The 26256-nt window shown below is 38.1% G+C and overlaps 1 protein-coding gene across 1 annotated transcript in view; it reads left to right on the top strand.

Moving 5' to 3' along the window:
* Positions 1–26256, top strand: part of DGKQ (diacylglycerol kinase theta) — an 89070-nt gene that overhangs the window by 35007 nt on the left and 27807 nt on the right. Inside the window, 12 exon segments of the mRNA XM_030237475.2 lie at positions 3176–3261; positions 3973–4098; positions 5570–5723; positions 10197–10265; positions 17707–17807; positions 19278–19501; positions 20325–20415; positions 22513–22567; positions 23725–23786; positions 24048–24075; positions 24078–24197; positions 25048–25086. Coding sequence (XP_030093335.2) covers positions 3176–3261; positions 3973–4098; positions 5570–5723; positions 10197–10265; positions 17707–17807; positions 19278–19501; positions 20325–20415; positions 22513–22567; positions 23725–23786; positions 24048–24075; positions 24078–24197; positions 25048–25086 — 1155 coding nt within the window.

Raw genomic sequence — 26256 nt, 5'->3', positions numbered from 1 at the left:
CTCACATCTCACAGTGACAAATGCCATCACTCAAAATGTTCCCTCATTCCTCCTTCTTGTGCCCAGCTTTAAATACTGAGCAGGATGTCAGATGGTCTGGAATGTCCTTGGGCGAGTTTAGGTCACCTGCCCTGGCTGTGTCTCCTCTCCTCCCATCTTCTTCTCCAGCATGGCAGTACAAAAAGCAGAAAAGGCCTTGGCTCTGTGTAAGCCCTGCTCAAGAATAACTAAAACATCTCTATATTATCAACCCTGTGTCAGCACAAACCCAAAACACAGCCCCATTCTAGCCTCTGTGAAGAAAATTAACTCTACCCCAGCCAAATCCAGCACACAAGTGCAAAGGAATATTTTTTTCAGATGTTTCTCTTTAAGTGCTTGTAAACATGAAGCTCATGAAATCACATGTTGTAGTTAGATATTACAGATGCACAGAATTTTTTTAATGGTGCATTTAAAGTTCTGAATTGTTTTCCTCATGGAAAACAAAATGGATTTTACAGTTTTACTTTTCTGTGTGGTGGCTTGTTCGGTGCCCTTTTTCTGAATACCAGTGAGTCTACAATTTGTTTCTCTACTAATTTTTTAAAATATATCTTAAAAAGGGAAGCTGAAGTTCAAAAAATGCACAAGATTCTTCCTTTATTCTTTTAAAATGCTTGTGGAATCTGTTTTAGAACTCTACAGTTTTAAGCTATTGAACTTTTAAATTCAATGGAGATATTGAACTTTCTTCCTTTTTTTTTTTTTGTTTGTCTCTAATGACTTAGCTTAATACTGCAAATCTAGTCTTGTTTATGATGTTAATGTCTAATACTAAAACTAAGAACTTTTCCTGGACTGTTTACCATAATTAAGATAAAAACGAGGGTTAAGATAGAGTTACCTTCTCTAAACAAATGATTGACATCATTAAATGTAATGATGTACTTGTAATGATGTACTTGTAAAATAATCACTTTTTTCAAGTGATTTTAATCACTTGATTTGCACTGTTTATATATTAAAATGGAATAAACTTTCTTGAAAGGAAATAAAAGATTTCACCCACATAAATCTTATGGGTGCACAGCAGGGGACCTGTTCTCAGAAATGAGCATGCATGTGTATTAATCCACAGTGAAATAAATATGTACATGTCATTGGTAAAAATGACAGTAGATTGACTCCAGATTCTGGTGACAGTTACTGATTGCTTTGGATACTATTTTTGCTACCAGATTTCACTGGTGTCAGTTGAACCCCAACTCATGATGGTGAGAGTTGTTGTTCCTTTTATTTCCAGGAAGAAGGGATGGAGTAATCCAAAATTTTTTTTTTTTTGGTGCTGAATTCTTTACAAAAGTTCTTTAATAATAATTAAGCAGGAGCAGCAGATTTACTGGAGAAAGATGCAGTTAACATTTTAAAGTCTCTTCTCTCAAGTTTATCTATCTGAAAATAATCAGGATGGGTTTTTTGGCAGTCATAAAGAACTTTCATAGCTAGCTTGAATAGAACATTGTAATTCTGTTGTGTGTTAAAGAATAATGCAGATTAAGGAATGGCTGAAAAAGATGAAATTTTTTTTTGTAGGACCTCTGATTTAGTCTTTACATTCAAAAACATCCTCTTTCCTACACCAGGATAGTCACCTTAAGGGATTAACTCCCTGGGACACTCCCACCATTTATGTGAACGTATTTCTTACCAATCCTGGGCTACAGTTGGTGCTAGAAGCAGCAGATGTGAATTAAACAAAGAGTAAAACCCCCTCTGTGTTCTTACAAAGTATAGCAAAGGGCAGTGCATGCCTGTATTGGCAGAATTAACAATAAAACCCCCAATGCTTTTCTAAGTTCCTTGAAGCTGCAGCGTTGTCTATGGACACTTTGAACATTAGCAAGAGTATGTCTCCAAGCATCTAGTTTGCCTGGTTAGTTGAACTGGCAAAAATGGAAAATATTCCTGTTACATCTGTGAACAGCGTGAAATGTGAGTTGAGGAGGGACTGTGGCACAGCTCACAGAGAAGTTCTTGAGTGCAGTGAAGACACTGAGCATGGGGAGCTGTGTGTGTTTGTGGTTGACTTAGTCATGAGTCTGCTTCAGCATGATGGGATATTATGTCTTCTCTGGTGTTAGAATAAACAATGCTAATTCTGCTCTGAACGGCCTAAAGAGATTTGAAATTGGGTCTTATTCCTAATGTAAATGAATAGCACTGTTTTTAAGATACTTTCAGATAGTGTGCTAATGTGTGCAGTTGTTACCTTCCAATCTGCAGGTTACAGTTCTCATATTTTTGTGATATGCTTGGAGAAATAACGTGTTTGACTGGAACCGAAAGGTATTTGAAAAATTTGACGCTTGTCTCTTGCTTTCATTTACTTGATGAAAAGTCAGATGCCTTCCCAGAGTATTTACAAAGCAGCTGCAGGAGGATCTTTTTTATCCATCTCTGTCTCTGAGGCCCACAGAGAACCCTGCTAACTCCTGCAATGATGAAGCTAGGTATTGAGATCTGTTAGTTATTGTTTTGGGAATTTTTTTTTTGTAAATCATAACTTTGTAGCATAACTGCAGATTCTTTTCTTTCACATCTGGTATTTCAAGTCAGCTTTAAATAATGAAGGCGTTTTAAAACCAAAACTTGCCTAAACATTTGCAGGGTTCACTCAAACTTACTCCACCTACAAGTACCTACAGTATTTTGGAAGGCAATGTTAACCTTACTTAGGAGGGTGCTCTGAAAAAATTATTTTCTTTTTTTGACACTGAAATAGTGATTTACCTTATATATGATGATTGAATCAAAGCAGCCTTCAGGCACAGGTATGTTGGAGTAGGTAGCAGTTCCTGTGAAGCTACAAGAGAAAGCCAAGCAGTTGTACACATTGAACTTCCTGTAATTGGAGGAAATATGTCAAGTGCTGCTTATGAGGAAAATTAGCCCAGCCTTTCTTTTATATTTGCTGCATCTTTTTAACATGAATGAGGTGGAGGAACACACAAAACAATGCTGGTGAACTTCTTCATTGTCTGCTGTCTATTGCTGAATGTAAAGAGCATGGAGGAGGAAAAGTAACGTGAGAAAAGGGTAGTGGAGGAGTATTGAAGGGAGGGTATAAGGAGATGCAGGAAAACTCTGGGGGTTCCAGCCTAAAGAAGTTTTTGTTTTGTTTTTGTGCTTTTAGTTTGTGAGCTACACGTGCACACAGACTGTATCCTATTTGCTTGCAGTGACTGCCGGCAGTGTCACCAGGATGGGCACCTGGACCATGTAAGTGCAGATGCCTCTGCAGAGGAACGTGGTTGTGCATTCTGTGGGCTAGAGAAGCAGTCTTGGTTTTTAATTTCACATGCTGCCAACATGTTTTAGTTGCTTATTGGCAGGCAAAGGACATATGTGACTTCAGAATATACTACAAAGAGTGAGATGAACTTAAATGCTGATATATTCACCATGCTTTTGAACTCTTACTGAAAAATCTATGGAATGTGTACAACCTCCAAATTTAAAAAAAAAAAATCAAGTATCTTATATAAAAGTTTCTTTGCAAAAGCTGGCGTGGAACTCTTTTTTTTTTTTTTTCCCTCTGTATGTTGAGCTGTTGGCTGCATTGCAACCCTGGCAAATGTTCTCTTATCCTCATGCTTCCTGCAGTCTGATTGAGGCAAAACTGCCTATTTTCTTATCTTCTCACAGCACAGTAGATACAGAATATTGACATTGTAGGATGTTTTTTTAAAAGAATTATTTTTAGTGGACTGTGAAGGAAAAACACAGTGATAATTTTTTTGACAGTTTGATAAAACTTTTTTTTGTGAGATGTTAGATTGTTAAAGATTTGTATTTATCTAGAGAAAAACTTAATGCCCTAGTATCTGTTGCTATTTCCTCAGAACTATTTGAATTTCTGATTTTAAAGTTGTATTGAAAATGCATGTGTATCTGATTCATGTAATGCTAAGTTGTGATGTATTCCCTCAGGATACTTACCACCACCACTGGAGGGAGGGAAACCTTTCTTCAAGTGCTCGTTGCGAATTTTGCAAAAAAACCTGTGGGTCTTCTGAGGTGCTCTCTGGCATGAGATGTGAATGGTGTGGCATCCTGGTATGTTGTGCTTCTGCATGTATTTGTGGTGACCACGTATATATGGGCACGTGCTTTTTTGAACACTTGATATAAACAAAATTTATTTGCACACTGTGTAAGTATGTTTTGTATGCACTTTGTAAATATGCTTAATCTATACAGTTATTTATTTGAATATATATTTTTTTTATATGTTAGATGGGAAATCTGATTTTTTAAATCCTCACCATAGTAATTTTAATGAACAAGTCTCAAAGTCATAGTGAAACTTTGTGTAAATCCATTGGAATTTATCCAGGCCTAATCATTATAGATCTGTAGTTAGAAGCCTGCAGGCACTTTCTGTTTTAAATCAGAATTTCTTTCAAATCATGAATTCTGCAAGGTTAAAGACTTACCATTCTATAAGACTTACAATTCTAATATGTTAACTGTTATTTCAGTATAGAATAAGTCTTAGACTGTGTGGTTGGGGTTTTTTTAAGCTGTCAATACTGGTTTCTGTGGTTTTCTATTTACATGACACATGTTTATTTCCCGTGCAAGCTGATGGTACCCGTCAATAATAATTCTGGAAACCTCAGCTTTTCACACACTGATAAACAGTGTGTAGTGCAGATAACAATTAGTCCATCCACTTAATGCCACCTCATATTAAAATATTGTGGAAGTGAAAGTAGCACCAGATGAGGTGGGAACTGAAAGTATATGTAAGAAATTGTTACTTTACTATTTAAGGCTAGATGAGGTACTCCATGTAGTAATGGCTTAAAATAAAACTCTAGAGGTTATTCAATATTTCAGTTATGATTTCAGTTATTTTTTTTTAATATTGTGGGGTTTGTATTTTAATCTGAGGCATAATTTCTGAGGGGGAGTGGACTGTATTTGAGAACAGTCAAATACAGTTCTCAAATGTTCTACAGTTTCTCTAGGAAATGTAACATGCTGTGGCCATACATACAAAGGTGTGTGTATTCAATAAAGGCAGAAGATTTGCAATAGTATAAAGGCAAAAACTATCCAGTCACCTTTTGGAATAAAACTGAAAACAGTTTTAGCTCAGAATCTGTAAGTGGGTACGGCTATATAACAGGATACTGTTTTTTTCAAGCTGTTCAATATAACCTGTGCACCTTTTCCATTTCCCCCAGTAAGTATCCACATAGAATGGAATATCAGAGTTTGAGACCAAAACTATAAACTTCTCCATGTAGCTGTATAAAAACCTTTCTCTTTTAACAGAACAGGTTCACGATCCTTGAAAGTTTCTTGACATATTAAGATTCCCCATTACTGGTAACACAAAACCTAAATTAAACAAATAAAAATCTAGAGCAGCAGATGGGCCATTCATTAAAAGAAAGTGATTTACAAAAGGTCTATATAATCAATAATCTGAATTATACAATTTCATTCATAGTTTGTTTATGAATAAATTTACTTCCAATGTGTATCACGAGTTCTTAACTAATGCTGTTGTTTATAGGCTCATGCTGCTTGCTGTGTAATTGTCCCACCAGAATGTACCTTTGGAAGATTAAGGAATATGATTCTTCCTCCAAGTTGCGTTCAGTTGTTTTCTCGCAACTTCAGCAAATTGCATTGTTTTCGGATATCAGAAAATTTGCAAACAGAATCAGGTAAAAATTTCAAAGTTGAATGCAACTAATTGATGAGTATGTTTGACCTAGAGTCATCATTCAATTATGTATATTACTGCTAATTTTTATTGGCTTTTGTGGCAATACGGTAACTTCTTGCTATTTCTGGGAGAGGTTAGAGTTTTTTTAATGGATGCTGTGCAAAATGCAGAAACTTCTGTTTACTGGTGCAGGGCAATTTGTGCACTATCCTTGAAACAAAGAAAGTGAAAACTTAAAATCAAAAAAAATTGTGGTGTTAGTGTAATCATTGCTGGAAATACTAATTTCTTATGTCATGTGTACAGATGCTTTTATGTGTCTCTTGGATTAAGCATCTGTCATTTTTAAGGTTTCTGTGCTGAAATAATACCGTATGTCTAGGCAGGGTAATGTTCTGCTGCCATCTAGAGTGAATGTTTGTTTAACAGCTCTTTAGGAACAAGAACTTTTTTTAGGCTTGAAGTACATGGAAGTATTTTTTCATTTGTATTTTTAATATTATTCACCTGTAAAACCTTTCTTTTGGCGCTTGAATGGAATAGGAAAGGAAATAAAAGGTAGGCAAAATACAGCTCATGAAAGTTAAATATTTGCAACTGCTCTTTTCTCAACCTGGTTGATTGCTCTTGAACTTTCTGCTCTGAGCTCAGGTTTGGTTTTTGTGAGGAGAGCTGATGATGAGCAGGACCCCTGTGCTCTGTGTGCAGAAGCTGCAGCAGAAGTCCTGCTAGCGCGCAAACTGCACCACCCAAGGTCTACGCAGCCCAGACATACTCCAGTGACCTATCAAAGGCCCAGAGGAGGAGTTAGGTTGCTTTTGTGGATTGGTTTTTTTTCAGTGAGTGTTTTTTCTTTTTAATGAACTTGCTTGCTAGTGGTAAAAGATGTAGTATAGCACCCACTTGAAAATCACGGAGTTCCTAATGCTTCCAACATAAGAAGTAACCAAAACACAGAGTCTGGATGAGCTTAATTTTGCAGCAGGACTCACTATGAACTTTGATTCAGTTCTATTGTTAGGTATTTCACAAGTGTCCCAAAGGTTTAAGTGGTGATAAAGTTGATTATTATAACTAAGAGAAGTTAATCACAAACCTTTAAAATAGAGTATTTGGTTTGACTTTTCTGATGTTAACTAAGTTTCTTCCTTCAACAGAGATGTGTTCTTTTAATATGTCAGACTTACCTTTCCCATTTTTTAATTTTTAAATCACCTCTTAATAAAATTGAACATGGAGCACCTTAAATGAAAAAGTCCAAGCTACACAATTTTAGCTACACCTTCTAGTCCTTCAATATTTTAACAGTTGGAAGGAAAGGTATTCTATGTCAGGACTTATGCTACATGCTAAGTATGTTATTTCATATTATGCATAGTTAAGGGGTTTTTAAGCAAGAATGTTTTTTTTGCATTGCTTTAATAGAAAAGTTTGTCTGATCTTTTGAATTGAGAGAATGCAGCCACTAGCTTGTGGTCAGAAGCAGATACATAGGGATGGAGTAATATTCACTAACTTAATTTGGACCATTTGCAGTACTTTATTGTGACATGAAGGGGAAGAAAATCAAATTGAATAAAACTCACCTTGTTTGGAAAGCCAGAATACATTTTTATAGTCCTTTAGCCTGCGTGTCACAGAGGTATAGTATAGCAACACCCTGGAAAATCTCATTTCTAACACAGGTTCTCTTTCCTGTGGCCTATGAGAATTTCTGCCCCTTGGGCTTAGCTCCCCATCATCCAATGGGCAGCAGCCTCTCAGGATGGAGGGGCTGCTGATACCCAGGGGAGCAGTGCCCAAGCCATGGGGATGCTCCCCTTTCCTCCTGCTGCAGATCTGTTGCATACCTGTGACCTTGACAGCTGCCTCAGCAATTAACATCTTCCTTTTTTTTTCATGGTCAGTGAGCCACAGCTGTGGCTCAGCACAAGGAGTGGTGAGTAATATTTGTGGTTCAGCACCTTCCTTGCACTCTGCTGTACCTAAAGTGTTTTGTTCTGTGTTTCCGTAGTTGACGGTGCTTTTTTTGCATCTTGGTTTAGCACTTACATGCTGAATGTTCAGGTATTAGTCTGGTGCCTCCACATGACTCCTTTTATACTATCCACATCCTGTTGAGCCTTGCTTCAAGACCTGTTGCTGGATGTTTGCCACTCTCAGTCATCTGCTGAAGATCTGGCGTCTTCAGATCACTGCCAAAAGTACTGGATACCATTGCTATATGCTCTTTTTCTTTGCCCAAATTCTTCTTTAAAGGCAGAGCCAATAATTGTCTTGAACGAGTTCTCACATCATCAGTGCTCTAGCCTTTTAGTCCTTCTTGTTACCTATGTTCACAGAGGTTTTCTTATGAAACCTCACTAGCTCCTGGTATGTGCTGAAAGTTACCAAGATGTGTCATGAATCCAGCAGCTCCCTGATGCTCTCTTAGGATGTATTTGATGCTCCTCTGATAATGAAGCAGCTCGGGACATCTGCCTCAGGAGTTGCTGCTGCTTTTCCAGGAGAAAAGCATTGTCTCTGGGTGCCAGGTCTTGCTAAAGATTGTGTGCATGCTAGGGATGTTTCAGGGCAGCAAGGAACTCCTTTGTTGAAGGATAATTAGCACGTCTTTGTGATGGTAGACTCATTAAGAAGTTCTCCTGACATGGCATGCACAGAGGGTGCTCCTCTGTTGCCACCACAGCTGACAAAAGACATCACGCGTACAATTGTGAAAAGACCAGTCTGAGGTACAAAGAAGTGTTGGCAGTTGCCTGGATGAGTTGCCTGCTGCAGGCATAGCTTGTCCCAAGCTGGTGGCTGGGAAGTGCCAGATGACTTGTCCCATGCAGTGATGAGCACAGCCATCATCGCTGACCTACTGGGGACCATTTGTCTGAAGGAGCTTTTGCCCTGCTGTAAATGCTAAGCTTCATCACCAACTTTGAGCAGATATCTCTGTGTTGGAAGAGACTTTTTTAAACCCTTGAGCTACTGGGAGATGCAATGGTAGAGCAATGTGGAGCCCCTTCCTCCAAATGACTCCTATCAAAACAAATTTCAGAGAAGTCATTGAACTTCACTGGAACAGTTTCAAGATGCTGTTGGTGTAGATTTTCCTACTATTCAGACTGAAGGAGAAAGTCAGCTTCTTTTCATCTGAGAAAGAAAAGGGTTGGGAGCAATCAGGAGCAGTAATTTCCTACTGTTGTATTTACTGCTTCTTTTTTTTTTTTTTAACTTAATTATCTGGACTGAAATTCAAGAAGGTGGTCATCTTTCTCTTATTTTGAGGTGTTTCAAGACCTTACTGTCTAAATTTCTCTCCAGTTTGAAACTTGATCTGTTTGTCTGTCAGCTATAACAGGGAAACTCAACACTCTTTTTTATATTTTAAAAGCCTCAACTCAACAGCATTATTGTTGGTCTTGTAGATGCTTGAAGCATTACCGAAATATTCAGTGAGTTACCTGTTGTCAAGTTTAGGACTATTGCCTAGTACCTTCTTGACATGCTATGATTCTGCTTCTTGGAAGTTATCATGCTTTAGGATTTTGACTTCTCTGGTACCTCTTTTGCTCTGAAGATCTGCCTTTCCTTGTTTTATTTTATACTTTCTTTCTTGTTTTGTGCTTTGTTTTCTTGCTTTCTCCTTCAGCTGCAAGGGACAGTTTTTACATAGGTGTTGCCTGGCTTATATCTTTTGGGAGCTTTGCCTGCATCCCAGTCAGGACTGACTGGGATTTTCAGTGCGTGTGAGTGTGAATACCCTTATTTGATGAGCGCTTGCATTGCACTCTACTGCTACCCTCAGAGAAGGAAAATTGATCATGTTTGGATTTGCACTCGTCTTGTATGGCCCTGAGCGTCAGGAATAAGAACGCAGTGAGGATGTTCTGCACAGAAGCAAATGCAAAATGTTCACAGCATTTATTTCAATCTTTTAAAAATATTTTATGTATGGTTTTACAGGGGTGCTTTATTTTCTGACATGTTAGCTCAGCTTTAGTGAGAGTGATGACCCTACTGTCAAAGTCCTCTTCTGGAGAGCAGCAGTTTCATTCTCTTTAGGTGTCAATAACTTTGTTTTTCAGTTCTGGAAATTACTTCTATAAAACCATTATTTCTGATGGAAGGCTGGATTGGTTTGGTAATTTAAAACTTAATGGAAATATCCATACTTCGGTGACAGTCAAATATCATGACTTGAGAAAAGAATGAAATGCAGTAGCTGCAATATTAAAGCCAATAATATAAGGATCTCATGTATGCCTTCACTGTAGCTACATGACAATGCAGATTTGTTTATGTAATGCTGTTTTAATGCTATGAATTATTATCATAAAATAGGTACAAAAAGTGTGCTTTTCTGACTGGTTCCTTTTGTGTTAGCTTGTTTGATGGAAAGTGTTCTTACATGGCAAACACCTTCTCCCTTCCCTGCAAATTAACAAAAATCCTTTCTTAAATTGTCTCTCTTTTACAGATGAAGATGATGATGTTGATGGGTCAACACAAGGATCAACAAAAGATATCCAAATTTCAACTGATTCAAGTAAGCGAAATTTTAGTAAGGGATGAATAATCACCCATTTCTGTATTCGTATAATGATCTTTATTCATATAATCTTAAAGTAGTTATTTTTCTAACATTAGGTTTCAATTTCAGGTCCAAAGATTTGGTCCAACACATTTATCCAGGGCCTTACAAATATCTCCTTGTTATTTTCCATTGGTAGGCTGACATAAGTGGCAATCTGTTCATTACCTTGACAAACAGATCATTTCTCTCAGCTTGATAATTGAAGAAAGGAAACTTGGTAATCAATAGATAAACTACAAATTTAAAGGGCAGACAGCAATGTCTTTCAGAGCCTTTTGCTTCTATGTTTGCTGGATCCAAATGTTGCTGAGGACATCAGGTGAATTGGGGGTTTTTTTGGCTTGGGTGTGTTGCAGTAAATGAGACTGAGTTGAACTGGCTGCTTTTTATGCAGTTAAATTTTTAAGCATGTGTCGTTTCCTGGGGTTGGTAACAACCAAATAACTGCTTTTTAGAAGATGAGGCAAAACTGCAATTTAAGAGCTTCCCACCCCTATATCCAAATTAGTAATTAGACCAACATGGTACATGCTACCTAATGGAGCTGCATGGATTGTTGTAAAAAAGGACATTTCAAATCAATAAATACCATTTTTTTTAAATCCTGAAGTTCTTGCAGGATTAAGGGGCTGATTGTGCAAGTGCTATTTGGAATTTTAAAAAAATCAGCTCAATAAGTAATTAAATCAGTTATAGAAGAGATCTCAAGCATCTTCTTGTTTCACTTTCTTAGTTCCTGAGTGACTTTATGATCCTCTGCCATGCTTCTGTGTTATGGGAAAACGCTCTAACCGCTGTTTGTCTAAACAACTTTGATTTTTCCAGTGTTTTAACTGACTTAAGTGGTTGAGTGTGAGGATTTCTACATTTCAACAATTAAGTGTATTTCCCTTATGACTGTCAAAAAGAGCAAGATATTTCAGCTGGATTCATTGGAAGCACTATTAGATGCCAGTTCAGCTTTAGTTTAGCCTTCCCAAAAGAAGAAAAAAGATATGAAAATTCAGGGCAGGATACAAACCTTAATGTGTCATTTGTTCGGGCCATCTCTGGACTGGAGAAAGCAGCAATAGATGGTATATTTTCAAGGGTCATGTAAAATACCATTAGCTGTGTTTTAAAAAGAACAGTGGCATAAAATATTGCTTTCTCATAATGCATTTTCACAAAACTTTGGAGTGTAGAGTCCAGTACCTTTGCTGTAATTTAGAAAGCTCAGCTAAAACCACACTCACAAAAAGAGTCAGAAATAGCATTTACTGTTAAGCCAGGACAGACTGTCGTGATATGGTCCAGGTCACAGCCATGCAGTACCAACCAGCAACTTCTTTATACATGACCAGCTTTCTCTGTCTCCTTATCCTTCTATTTTCCCACACTACTTCTTCCCCAAATGGCTTTGATCTCTTGCTTTGCTTCCTTTCCCTAAAGTTCTCCTAACAACCCTTGTACCATCCCAGAATGCTTTTCACATTATCTCATTTATCCTTGCAAGCTGAGTGACCTCCTTGGTCAATGAGGTGTCCTACACAACTTCCCGTGTGGACTCCTCTGGTGTGTGCCACCCCCAGATGATGGGATTGATGGCCTTGGGTCAGCTCAGGACATGGCTTCTCTGATAACCTACCTGGTAAAGTTATTGAGTTTCACCTGCCAGCTGTTGTGTTGTTGTGCCTCTGTGTGTGGGGAGTCATAAGCTGCTGAACATGACATGACAGTGGCATGGTTGTAGGGGGCTGTACCACTCACCTGTCTCGGGATAACACCGTTTATATAACATGGGTCAAGAAGGAGCTGCTCACTGCTTCTGTGTGTTGACTCAGTACATCTGCCATGTCTTTTGGGATGCTGCCATGCTTTCCCTCAGGAGTGCTGAACTCAATTACGTTCCAGAATATTTAGCTTTTCTTAATTCCAGCTCTTTATGTTTTAGGGGTACGTATTTCTAAACACAGTGAAAACAAGTTAGAACAAATTTAATAATATTGATGTGGAAAGACACACTTTTTCCACAGGAGAGATGCCATAGAAAAACATACCAAGTCTGTAGCTTAGTATTGGAAGAAGATTTGAATTGGAAGTCTGTATTCATTTTTGTTACCTTGCTATTGTAATGGGCTTGTTGAGTGAAATGTAAAGTTAGAAGATCTAAGTCTTAATGTTGGTAGTTTAAATGTGTTAAATCAGCACTATAGGCTATATTTAGCCTACCAAGATAGTGAAACCAAAAGCATAAAATTAACATAAAAACACTCGCTCAGTTTCTGAGTTGATAGATTTAACAGACATACAAGTGGGTTTGGCAAATGACTCTCTCTGCCCTGTGGGAGTCTCTCAGCACTCCCTGGCTGCAAGTGAACTGTCTGATTCAGCATGCATCCATCTTCTGCAGGACAAAATTCAGCCATCGATGAAAACCCGTTCTGGAGGAGGTGTTAGAGGAATCTGTCTGCCAGAGAAATGGGAGCTGCAGTGCTGTCAGCAAACTGATGTTTCACAGCATGTCCTTCCACAGTCTCTGTTTTGCCTTGCTCAGGTTGCTGTTTGTCTGCTGAGTAAGAGATGAAGTGGTTTTGTATCAGATAGACCCAAGTCGTTGGCTTAGAGTTTGCTTATGTCTTGTCCCAAACCAGCTGACAGTGCAGAGATCTCCACTGTAATTCTGCAAGCAGGAACAAACTGTTTTCCAGAAGAAGCAAGGACATCATATGGGGAGGGATTTTTCCCGTAAAGATACTTCAAAAACTTTAAGCTTTCATAAAAAGCACCATTGTGTTCTTCTCTAACTGCTTACAGATAACTAAACATGTCACCTGTTCCTCAGCAGGTGCTTGGAAAGGCTCTAAAAACTCAGAGAAGAAGGGTTAAGAGGTGGCTTCCAGAATGGGAGGACAGGTGTAAACACAGATTTGTGCTTCAAAATTGTCTGGAAACTAGGGGAGTTTCAGCTGCTCAAGGAAACAAGTTCAGAGAAGGCAAACACCTACAAATGGCTCTCTTGGAAGAGAAATAGCTAGGGAAAGAAAGAAGGAAGGGAAGGAAGGGTGGGAGGAAGGAATTTGGGATTCTGAAAGGCTCTCTTCAAGGGCAGTAAAAGGAAAAAATACATCATTCTTACATACATAAATGCCATTGTGTAAGTTATAAATCCTAATACTGAAATAAACCAAAATTGGATAGTCCCCACTCTATGAAGGAGCAGTAGAGAAGAAGAGCACAAAGCATGTAAATAACATACGTTATTTTGGGAAGAGTGGTTTTTGGTAAGCTATATTCTAGAATTTAGTCTTTTAAGAGTAATTTTCAGAAATACACTCAGTATGGGCCTTTAGCTTTCTTAAGTGACAAAACGATTCAGGACTGCGTAATTTTCCCGTCTCAGTCACAAGCTACATGTAAGTCTTTTCAGAAGCCATGTCCTGTCTGTGGGGATTTGGAAGTCAAAGGGAACATGAATTTTTGACTTATTCAATGCTGTGTTATCCTTTTCCCAGGAAAACTTGGTATCTTAGCCTCTGAAATAAAATTCCACACTTTGGTAACTTATGCCTAGAGTTAACATTTTGTAGTTTCTTTCCCCTTGGAAAGGGTAAGCATGTATAACAGGTTATTTTCAGCTCAGTATCCCACTGTAAGAAAAAAATTATGTATTTTTCAGGAGAAAGCCCTGATACTATGTACTCTGATCCAACAGGAAAAGATAAAAGACATTTAGCAGTGAGGTGCCAGTATTACAAACTCCAAAGGCAGTAACTCCTTTAAATACCACAGTTCAATAAGCGCATCTGTTTCATATTAGCAAGGGGTTATATATATATATTTTTTTTTAATAAACATACATACACTAAGTAGGGGTATGTAGGCTTCACTTCGGTAGCTGGATCATTTTCTAATATTTAAAAATTGGAACAGGTGGAAGGAAGAGCTTTACCTAATTTCAGAAGTGGTTATAGTTGAGCTTCTTGCCAAGGCTAGTTAGAAAAATCAGACTGGCATAAAAACACCCCTTAACTTACATTTGTTGGATGTGCTCTTGACTCAGTGGAGAAATGTATTTCTGGATGACTAATTGCAGTAGGTAGCTGTTTTTTCTTTTGTTAATGTGCTTCCAGAAGCTCATGTGCAAGCAAGTCATTTTTTTCGCTGGGTTGCAGTAAAATTGTCCCCTTTGAGGAGGACAGTGACAAAATTAAATGTAATTTTTCAGTGATAAAGTTGAGGAGGTTTTTGTGTGATGGATACCAGATTAGCAGCATTATGTTTATTTCTCTAAGAAATAGGCTTGAGCTTAGGACATTACTACTGGTCCATAGATCTAAACTTGTTCTTGTAAACCAGTTTATATTGAGAGTCAAACCAACTATTCTTTGACTGTTCTTGACATGGAGACGTCATAAAATATTCCCCAGTTACAATTGCTAGGGATTCTCTTCGGCCAGCTAGTATCTCATAAGAGCAGACTACAAAGGCACAGCAAATGAAAACAAGTACTAGAACTTGGATGAATGTTTTTATTCTCAGATGGTTGTCTGCTTTCTGGATTGCTAGAGAAAACAGCAGAGATTTTGATAGTGTTATGAAAGTTCATACTCAGAAATCAGCTGTGCTGTCAGAAACCAGTGTTCACTTGTTTTCTCAAGTTGTGTTAGCTCTAAAGAAGGTCACCCAGGACACAGTGTGTCTTTTGGTTAACATTTGTCTATGCTGTAGTTACCATGGAGATCACTCTGACAGAAATCTGTGTCTTAAAGAATTCCACTGATTCTGGCACAGATCCCGCAGAATTTAAAGGAGTGGGTCACTTTCTGGTGTGTGTTATGGCCCCAATGCAATGGTTGCTGGGTTTCAAGGATAGTTCCGAAGTAAGAGTTGATAATATTTATATCTTCCTTATATTGTGACTAGAAAGAAATTGACAATAGACATGACCACTATGATAACTGGAAAACTGAAAATCCACAGTGATACTACTTTTCATATCAACAAAAAGAATTGAAAAGTCACAATGTATCATACCAGGTGGGGTGTGGCTGCACAACCCGTTCTACTGAAAGATGTCCCTGTCAGGATTCTTGTACTCCATGATCCTTGAAGGCCACTTGCAACCCAAACTATTTTATAATTCTGTGATTTTATTTACTCTCTTTCTGTCTGTTTTTCCTTTGTACATCATCTGTTATACAGGCTTCTCTCCAAAGAGTCTCATCATGGCTGAGGTTGGAGGCAGTATGGAGGTTATCTAGGACAGCCTCCTGCTCAAGCAAGGTCACTCAGAGCAGTTTGTCGTGTTCAGTAAGAATATCACAATAAAAATCATAGAATGGTTTGAGTTAGGAAGGACCTCAAAGATCTTTTAACCCAAATCTCTCTGACAGGGGTAGGGACACCTGACACTAGACCGGTCAACATAGCCAGTTTTGTCCCAGGAGAGGCTAGGATGACTTTGCAGTAGGATGGGAGGCCTGTACTGGGGATTGCTTTCCTGTGCAATGAGGTCTGTGTGTTATATAAGAGAATGTCCTTGCACACACATTCTGCCATTACCAGTGGAATTGATAATGAAGAAATATTCTTAAGGAGTGCACAAGTCTACACTGAAAAAGAAGTCCAAGCGTAGCTGTCACATTTCAGAATAAGGAGAAATGAAGATCATGAGAATTAAGGTATCTTGATTTTTCTTTGAGGGTCAGAATCTAATTTTTAAAAGACTGCTTTCACACATAAGTGATAATCCTTTAGTTAATCCTTTAGATAATCCTTTAGTTCTATGGTTCCTGCTTTTGATTGAAGTTGAAGAGCATACACTGAAGCAGAAGTAGGTGGATTAGTTTCAGGTGGTTCAAGAAAGCTAGCACTGAAGTGTCCTTGCTAAGTAGTTATACCCTGCAACCTTTCCTCATCATCTGCCCCTACAGCATTAAGACAGCCAGTGATACCCAGTGATTCTTGCTTTTTTTCAGTCATCAGTTAGAGGTGGTTTGGTGGTTTTCTTCCTCCAGTTCCAGTTCTCCTTTTTAATCTTTCTATGGTAAATGGCAATTTGCTAGTGTGCTTCATTGAGCCTAAAAGCTGATATTATTTGAAAGCAAAAGGCTCTTTCTATTTTATTCTATACTGTGAAGTACTTCCAGGCTGTAAGGGAAGCATGGAAGTAGGCTCCAGCATGTAACATATCTCCTTTACAATGTGTGTTAGCAGGCTGCATGATTAACCAGTCATGTGAGCATTACAGCTGGTATATGTGGCTTTCACTTAATATTTCTAACATTCCAAGAATTGCGAGTGATAGCTTCTGGTGATTGTACTACAGGTGTACAGATTTATTGTGAGATCAGACTGTTATACTGTGCTGTACAATGGGTAACTTCTGTTAATCATGCAATAAAAAGGCCAAATTCTGTCAGTGATAAATAGTTATGTCTACTGTAAAGCATCAGCTCTGAGGAGTACCTGCAATAACCTGCAAAACTTAGCAGATCATCAAGTTTCTTCATAAAGATGTGATCAGGAGAGGACACAAGGTCTGTCCTAATGGGATCTCCTTTTTGGTCTGGATTGATTACCTTGGTTTCCTTTCCAGAAGCAGTAAGGACGCATGTAATGCACTGGTAATATTAACTTGTTCCTAAAACCTCTCAAAACCTGCCTGTTCTATGAGAATTTATTTGCACTTTGCTGTTACTCTTAATAATGTTGCTTAAGAGAGAGACTTTGTCATACAGCAGCCTGTACCTGAGTCATAACCCATCTTTGTGAAAGGTGAACCTGACATCCTTCACTCTTCACCCTTTCACAGATGTCTGTGTAACAATCTGCACTCAACAGTTTGAGCATGGACTTAATAAGGCTTTAGTGAAGTGAAACACAGCAGAAGGCTGAAGGTCTTCATTTGCTGTACCTTCTTTCTTCCAGTTTTTCTGTTGTCCCTGTATTTTCCTCCCCTTGCCTGTATACTTGAACAGCTATTTTAAGCACTTTCTTTGGAAGCCCTAGCTCAGAACTAGCAGTGCTCTGGGAGATTTTCTGAAGGTAGTGGCGGTTTGTCTTGGTCTTCAAGTTGTTCAACTTGTTAATAATAAATGCAGTCTTGAATGCTGAGGATGAAGAAGTGATAACATACACAGTCTGGTTGTAACAGTTATATCAAAAGCCAGGATAGAACTGTGATTACTCATCCCTCTTTTCTCTCTGAATGTACCCCTATTTTAAATGAACAGTAACAAAACAAAATTTAAAATGTTCAGTCTCAAAGCTTGAACTATGACAGGTTCCCATGAAGGTGAAGGTTCCCATGAAGTGAAGGTTCCCATGAAGAAACATTTCCATGGGTTAAAAGCATGGGTTTTTTTCTGATTCAAGGTTGTGTTAATGAAATACAATTTCTTCCCTTCAGGTAAACAAACACTCAAGATATTTGATGGGAATGACGCAGTGAAACGCAATCAATTTCGACTAATTTCAGTTCCAAGGATTGCAAAAAATGAAGAAGTTGTGGTAAGGTACCCAGTGAGGGTCAATTTTCCAGTGTGATACATGTGATTTCACATTACAATAGTAAAAAGCTAAGTTTTAGATATGTAACTCAACAACAACAACAAAAATCTGTGAATGGGCTATAATGCTGCAATGTGATTTGATAACTTCAGGTAGTGCTCCTATTTTAGAGCATCTGAGGAAACACTGGTTTGCATATCTGTAGCACAATGTCAACCAGAGCATCACATGTTAAGAAGTCATTCTGGTGTTACTCTGAAGGCTGATTTTACTGATATAGGCAATACAGGATAACCAGCTCCTTAGACCTTGCTCCTTTTCTGTAGTTTGGTATTTATCCTGGACAGCCACCAATATCGCACTTGAGTTAATCAGCTTTGAACACTAAAGCTTGTTCTAGTTATCTCCATCCCTTGGCTGTGAAAATAATCAATTATTGATCACTTACTGGCCCCTCTCTAGCTTTTCCAGTGTTCCATCTGGGATGGAAAAATTACTTCATACTAAGTCAAGTGTGCGGTACAGATCTTTATTTACTGGGCTAGGCAGAGATGGCATGCTGTGAGAGATAAATCCCAGCGGGGGGAATAGGGTAGTTCACAATAAAATTGTGCATGGTGAGGTCTCAGAGTCATACAGACTTGGCAAAGAAGTCTGAAGAATGTATTATATCAGAATTTTGACAATATAAAGCTAAAGATCATTAGGATTTTTATCTGGATACTGTGCTCAAAATCAACAGGAGTTTTGCAAAAGCTTTGTAGTGTTCTGCATGTCAAAGATCTTTAGGAAAAACTATGTACAAGACTGAAAACACTTTTATTTAGGATTGCTACTTGCCTTTCAAGCACATTTTACCAGGCTGGCACTTTTAATACCAAAGAAGGGGAATACAAGTTCTTACAAGTATTGACCACAGCATCTGTGTTAGCAGAGGTGCTGCAGACACGGGCCCATTATGGATGTAAAATTTCTGTGTGCACCTTGCAAAGACAGCTCTTCCCTTGCCTCTTCACTGGTGTGTGGGTTCAGGGCAGCTTTGTGGCTGAGAAGCTCACTAATTTTTGGCATCCCTTAGTGCAGGAAGACTGAGTAGGCAGAGCTGTGTTCAATCAAGTGTAATTTAACATTTTCCTTGTGGACTAAATTTTACATGCATGAATGTAGATTTATGGGGCCTGGATTTTTGCATTTGGTCTTAAAATTAGTATTACTTGCGAAAAATACTGTGGATTGTGTTCAAATACATAGATGTCTCAAGCTTTCTATTTTCATGTTCACTGGAATTTGTTTTAAAACTTCACTCTTGTTTTGATTTTTTTTTTTGCCATTGCTATATATACACTTTTGTGAGGTTACAACATGCATTGAATGTTCATTTCATAAATCAGGTATTTATAATGTCTATGGCTGTAGAGGTATTAATGGTGTCTTTTCAAGTAAATGTTAATTTATTTTGCTGTGTTTTAGGAGGCTGCTTTGAGGGCGTACTACATAAATGATGACCAGCAGGAGTATGAGCTTCAGACCTTCACACAGCAGGTGCTGCTCTCTGATGATGTTATCAACAGGAATGATGCTGCAGAAGACAGCAATTTGGGCTCAGTATTCCGAGAATCTGTTCCTGAAGCTTGGATCATCAGAGCCAAACCAAAGGATGAGGAAGTGATCAGAATTTATCCTGCCTGGCTAAAGTAAGTTATTTTCCTTCTTAATCATAAGGTTATTCTGCTTGGCTACATTTGTCCTCGGTAGTCTAACCCTGTTTGCTGTAGTTTTGAAGCTGCAGAACTCTAACAGAGAGTACAGTTTCTTTCTCTGTATTTCAGGATTCTTCTGTTCATTTTTCTGAATGGGTAGTGTGCATAACATTCATTTCCATGCCTGGAAACCCTTGGGTATCTTTACATGCGGGGAACATACAGAGCAACTTGTGCAGTTCAATTATTGTGTGTTTGGTTAGAAAGATGCAACTTTACATTTACTACATCTGTAAACAAATTATATACATATCACTTGAAAAATTGGTAGTTTTTTTTAAGAAATGTGAAGTAAGAAGAACTACAGTGCAATTCCCCATGTGAGATGAGGAAGAAAAAAATTATTAAAAAAAAAAAAAAAAAAAACAACAAAACCCAATTGCTATACAATTTACCACTGAGACAGTATGAATTTTAAGCATATTTAGTAGTGGAAACAAAATGGTCTTAATTGCTAAAGACTTGTAGGATAAAATTTAACCATGTGTTCATTTTGCTGTTGCAACTGCATTGACAAGTTTTATGAAAGACTTGCAGGTTATCTTTGTGATTAGGAAGAAGCTAATCTTTAGTGCTACAATTGTAATTAGCAGTTCCTTGAGATGAAAGTGTTTTCTTGTCTGTGGTGCTGATACCACATCTGCCATGAGCCTCAGTGAACAACTTTCTTCAATGCAAATATGTTTGAGAAAATGCTATACTTAGTTTTAAAAGGTACACACAGGATTGATCCTAAAATAAGTATTTTTCTCCTTAGGGTGGGAATGGCATATGTTTCTCTACGAGTAAATAAGGATAGCACTGTGCAGACTGTGATCAAAGAAGTGCTCCCTTTACTTGGAAGGCAGGTAAGTGAAAGATCTTAAGCACATCCATATACTGCCTGAGTGACTCTGAAAGTATATATTTTTCTCTTCAGAAAAATTACAGTGCCTTAATTCACAGTTATTGTAAATGTTGATAGCATTTGTTAGATGATCTTTTGTGACCAGCATACTGCTAAAAGCTGTACACAGTCTTCAGGGTAGGTAGGCTCTGCTGACTCATATTCAACTTGCCATTGACCCAGTCTATGAGATCTTATTCCACAGAGCTGCTCTCCAGCTCTCATCCCCCAGCTTGTATTTTTACCCCATCCCAGGTTGAGAATTTGGCAGTAGCTCTTGTTGAAAATTTCATATGGTTGGTGATTGCCCAGCTCTCTAGCACATCCACATCTCCCCATAAGAGCCCCCTAATTTTGAGGGTGTCCGCAGTTCCTCCTAGCTTAGTATCGTCAGGAAACTGCAGTGCATTTGATTTCTTCATCCAGACAATTTATAAAAGCATTAAAGAGCACTGCATACATTTTCTTCCTACAGTGGCAAGCAGCATCTCTGTAGCCCCCAAGGTATGCAAGGAAGGACTCAAGGTTGAAATGGCACCCACATTCTTTACTGTCTGGTTTGCTTCCCATATCTCTGGAAAATTCTAGATGCGTCTTGTAATCTTGTAGATGCACAGGCTTTCATTGGAAGATAATCTCTTTTCAATCTGCCTGTCCTTCTTAGGGTTGGTGCCAAAACAGCGTGACTTTCAGGAAACATGTTGGTAGGCTTTGCTAGCATGCCAAGCCATTGGCAGGCCCAGCCTCCCCAGTGTGGAGACACAGAGCTGTAGTGTGCACATTTTAGTCAGCACGTGGGGCTTGCGAGCACGACAGCAAATCAGCACAGTTCCACTGCTCCAGGGCACAGCCATGCTCACAGAGGGTGGCTGCTGCCCTTTGTGGTTATTTACGGGGTACATAAGAAAATGCTTGTGACTAGCTCACTGTGGTTAGTGATAATCATAGATCTGTCTAGGTGTATCCAGCTGTGTAAAGCATGCAGCTTGTTTTGGCTACAGGATACTTCCAGGATTTGTTGTCAGTCCATTTCCTCAAGTGCCGTGGACTTTTTAACAAAAATAGGAACAACCACGTCCAAAGTTTTGTCTCATCTGAAAATAGCAACTGTCAAACAGTATAGTTAGAAATTCCATTAGGGAAAGATCTTCACACCTCTGTATTTGGGCAGCTAGATATATGCTGTAAGAGACTTAATTATTTGCCTCAATTTCTCCAGTAGTGGTAATTTTTAAATGCTCTACTTGTTTCTCTGTATAAACATTCACATACAGGATATCTCTTTTTAATATCCAGAATTTGCCTGTGCTCCAAGCTGCTTTCATCAAGTATTAGGCAAAGCACATGTAGGGAGCTGAGGCTCTTAACCCCCCCCATTCATGACATATAAAGCAAGATCATTTCTCTCGTGAGTCTCAAGGCCAAAATCTAAAACCCTTCCTCCCGAACGTCCTTTAATCCTGAATATCCTGTTTGCAGAGTTTCGGTCATTGTCATAAATTGTACAGCTCTTGGCTGTGCCAGCTCTTCTGGTCCAGCTGCAAGAGACTTAAGTGGTCCCTGGCAATAGCTTGGAGAAGAGCTTTTGTTCCATGAGTGCCTGGAGTATCCCAGGAGGTGGGGAATGATCAGCCTGCTTTTGCCAAGCTGGCTCTGGGCAATCTTCTCCAAGAGCAGGCTCATTCCCAGTCCTGCATTCTTCCTCTGGAAGGACACACAAGAAATACTCCAGATGAGCTAGCTGCTCATCACTGAAGCAGGAATGGGATTAACTGGCTCTACAGGGGTCCCTTCACAATATGGCTTTGAGAATGCCCATATTTTTAGGAGTGTGGGAGCATGATGCCATGAGTGTGTAAAATAAAGATTATTCCTGTCTTGGAAGGAGTTGATTGGAGGAAGAACATCATGGTTGACTTGAAAAGATTTAATTTTTTTAAAATGTTTCATTTTCTCTGCTATATTATACACTATGTACAGGATATAACACATAATAATGTAACATTTGTTAAAATTATGTTGGTCAGAAGCTGCATTTACATGCTGTGTCTTTTGGCAGACGGAGTGCCTCCAGGATTTCAAATTGGTGGAAGTGCTTATGGGCAGTAAGCAAGGTAAGTAAAGAAGCATTGGCCAAAGACACATCTGATCTCTCTGGGTTTTTTCACCCATTCTAATAGTCACAGTTCATTTTCTACAATAAAAAACACAAATAAGAATAAACTTCAGGGTGATGTTGAAATATTTAATCAGAAGTGATGCTGATTCTCTTCAGTCCTGTGGGAATAAGGTTCTCCTTAATTATTACATGAAAACTCATTTGTGGTTTCTGGTGGGTATTGACACTTTGGCCCTGTTTGGGGAGCTATTTTTAACTGACATAATTTTCCTAATTGCAGTTATTTATGAAAGATTAATTCTAAAGTTCAAATTACTTCTTTCCTCCATATTCTTTCCTCCTGACAGAGCTCCTGAAGAAGAGTAAGTTTGAGTCCCAAGACAGTCCAAGAAATATGTTTGTGTGTTAGGAAGAACAAAAATCTGCCGTTCTAGCATTGTTTAAGTGTTTTGTGGTCCTGCAGAAGCTGGGCTGGTGTTCTCCAAGCTGACATTCCTTTGTGCTTCAGTATTTGTAAGGTTGCATGGAGAAATAAAGACCTTGAAGTAGTCTAATGCTCTGACCACAGCTGAATAAATATCTTGGTAGTTCAAATACTGTCTCGATGCTTTGCTTTATTTGCAAGCATTATTGGGAAGTTGTTTCATAAGGTTATTGTAGCTTTGTGAATGTCATAACCTTGATTGGTTTCTGTTGCTCTGTTTCAAAGCATCATTTGCAACCTTACATTCACTGGAAGTTGTTAGAGTTGTTTTAATTGTTAATTAAAACAATTGTTTTCATATTTTGATAAAACACAGAAGTTTGGGGGTTTTTGTACTTGTTAGGAAATATAGTTTGAAAGTCCTCTGTCAAACTGTTAGATTATTACCAAAGTACTGCTTGTCTTTTGAAGGGTTCAGGCTGTTTCTGCCCTTTCTTAAAGGAGGGTGGTATTTTTGAACTGTGGAAAGAGTTAGACTGTTCCAAGCGCCTATGTGTTTTTATTGTTGGATAAGACATAGCTCACATCTGCGTGGTCCTTTATGAGAAAATTAGTTGTGTGCAGAGCTGTACTTTTCCCCTAATTTTTCTTCTTTTTGTTTTGTGTAATTGAGCCTGATAATAATTTACATGCTTTCTAACATGATTAATGTTCTTGCCCGCCTCCAGTTCAGCGCATGGTCTTGGACAATCAGGAACTGATTCTTAACAGACTCAAGGACATAAGAAAGGTAAATCTGAAAAAGAAACATGATTTTTTTGTTTCTTAGTGAGTGTGAAGTTCTCTTTCTTACAGAAAAAGTGAGTCATTGGTTACCCCCTCAGCAGGCTCAGGAGTAGAGAAGTTAAGTGCTTGAACTGAAGTTTATTTCTGTTTCTGATATTCTCTAGGCATTGAGGACATGATTGCTAAGTGCAGAACTATTTTGGATTTTGCCTCACAATACCTTTTTGCCAAATATCTTATCATTTATTTTCCTTTATTTTGGTAGACTTCGATACGTCAGATGAATCAAACAAGATTTACATTGTGGAAAACAGTAAATCCATTGTACAAGTAAATTTATTTGTTGGTGGCCTTCCACCTCAGCTTTCCCCTGAAGAATACACAAATATTCTCAAGGAAGAATTAGCTATCAAAAGTAAGTAAACAAGCACATCTTCAGACACATTAAGTTGTACAGAACAAAATTTAGTAGCATCAGTATTATTCTAACATTTTCTGACCTGATTTTAAAAAGTCATTCTGCCTTTTACTCTGATGTGACCTTTTTTAATAATCTTCACATGCGCACAGAATGTTAAAAATTTTAATAATTTTAACATGCAGGAGAGATATGACAGCTTATTGTTTACAGAATAATTATTACACTACTCTACTTATAAGTGACTACACCTTTTTTTCTTTTTTCTGCTATGTTTGTGTGAAAAGGCATCATTTTTTAGAGGAATTATACATACCTTAAACTATGTACAGAATATCTCTTGCCTTTTTTAACCTCTGACTTTTTGTCTGGGCTGTTCTCCATGTCAGTCATGAGCTCTGTGCCCCATCATGGAGAAGTATGAGGGGTGTGTACACACATATGGACAAACACTCAGGGCAAATTTGTTTTTCTTTTTCAAAGAAGTGTAATTGAATTTTCATAATAATAGTCCTTCAACCAATGCTTTCTATAAACAGTGTCAGGAATGTGTTGTCCTTTTAGTTGCAGGAAACAAAGCATTTTCCCCAATCTTTTATGTCACTCCAAGAGGAATTAAACTTGAAATGCCAGAAAGAATTCTAAGTCACCTTTTATGAAAATCAGTTTAGCTGTTCCTACTTGCAAAGTAAACATGAGAGGAAAAGTGTTAGCTGGAGGTTCTCCCTGTATTTGTATAACTTTTAATATTTATTTATATTATATTTATGTAACTTTTAAAAATACTTTAAATATTTACTCTAAATGTACCCAAGGTTTTATGTGTTTATATTTTTACCCTTTGCAGCAAATGTAGTATCTGTGAGTCATGTTTATCAAGCACAAGGTAAGCATTATAATTTTTAGTCTTGCAAACAATGTCTATGTTCAAACTAATACTAGAGGCTGGAAGCTCAGATTGTGTTAGTCTTACTGCATAAGCAAAAAGCCCTTCAGGTAAAATGCAACACATTGTATTTATGAAGAGCAGTGGATTAGTGTTACCTTATTAAAAAAAGTTAAAAGGTTGGCTGCATGCCAACCTGCTGTGTACCAGAAGGCAGTAATATTTCATAATAAAAATGAGTTTTGAAGTTGCACTTCAACTGAATAATCTAACTGAACCACAGAACTGTTAAAAATCATTCAAGTGAAGGATCTTTAGTCTTTTTGACTTCAAGAATACTAAAATTTGGTGCTGCTTTTGGACTCAATGGGACTGTTTCATAGTCACTGTTTCCTAGCAGTGTTAAGAGCTAGAGTTCAATGGCTGAAAGTTTAAGAAAATAAATGCATTCATCCTTTGAGCTGTTTCTTTGCTTTTGCTGTATGAATTTTATTTCAGCAAGGTCAGAGAAGCCATGAGGCTTCTGACAGCTGGAGCAGCAGTGGCTCTGGGCAGCTTTAGTGCAGTGGTCAGGTGAATATCTGCGTTCGGTAAAAATTTAAAGTGTGGAATTTTCTCTCCTGTATGTTTAGGAGTCTATAGTTGAGACATTTCACATCCTTTGGCAGGCTTAACTTCCCCATGTCTGCTAAAAGGGTCTTTCTATAGCATGGTTTTGAAGACTGATGTGTGCTTCCTTTGGATTATTTGCTGTCTCCACATGACTAATTGATACTGATTGATTTTGATCTTTGCATAGGAAAAGCTGTAAGGCTTTCAGATGTGCCTTCTCCTTTCCTTATTTGTCAGTGGCCAGTACTTGGTTTTGTGATACTCGTCCCATGTCACGGCATCATTAAACCAAATTTACATGCATGTACTTTTTAGATGTTTCTGCTTGTATGTGATTTTTATTGCCACTTTCTTCTTATGTTTGTATTTTTGTGGTTCTCATATGTTTGTATTTTTGTGGTTCTTCCTAACTCTCCCATTTTGTCACAGCCAGGTTATGTTACCAGCCTACATCTCATTTTTGTCTTATCCTGCCCTGTTTTCCTCCTCACCGAATATCTTGCTTTACACTAGCTTGTCAGTATTTATTTTGTCATTTCTCTTTTGTCTTCCCTTCTT

Source organism: Serinus canaria, chromosome Z (assembly GCF_022539315.1).
Source record: "Serinus canaria isolate serCan28SL12 chromosome Z, serCan2020, whole genome shotgun sequence".
NCBI lineage: Eukaryota > Metazoa > Chordata > Aves > Passeriformes > Fringillidae > Serinus > Serinus canaria.
Note: the sequence above shows the minus strand (reverse complement) of the source record. Positions and strands in the feature narration are given on the sequence as shown.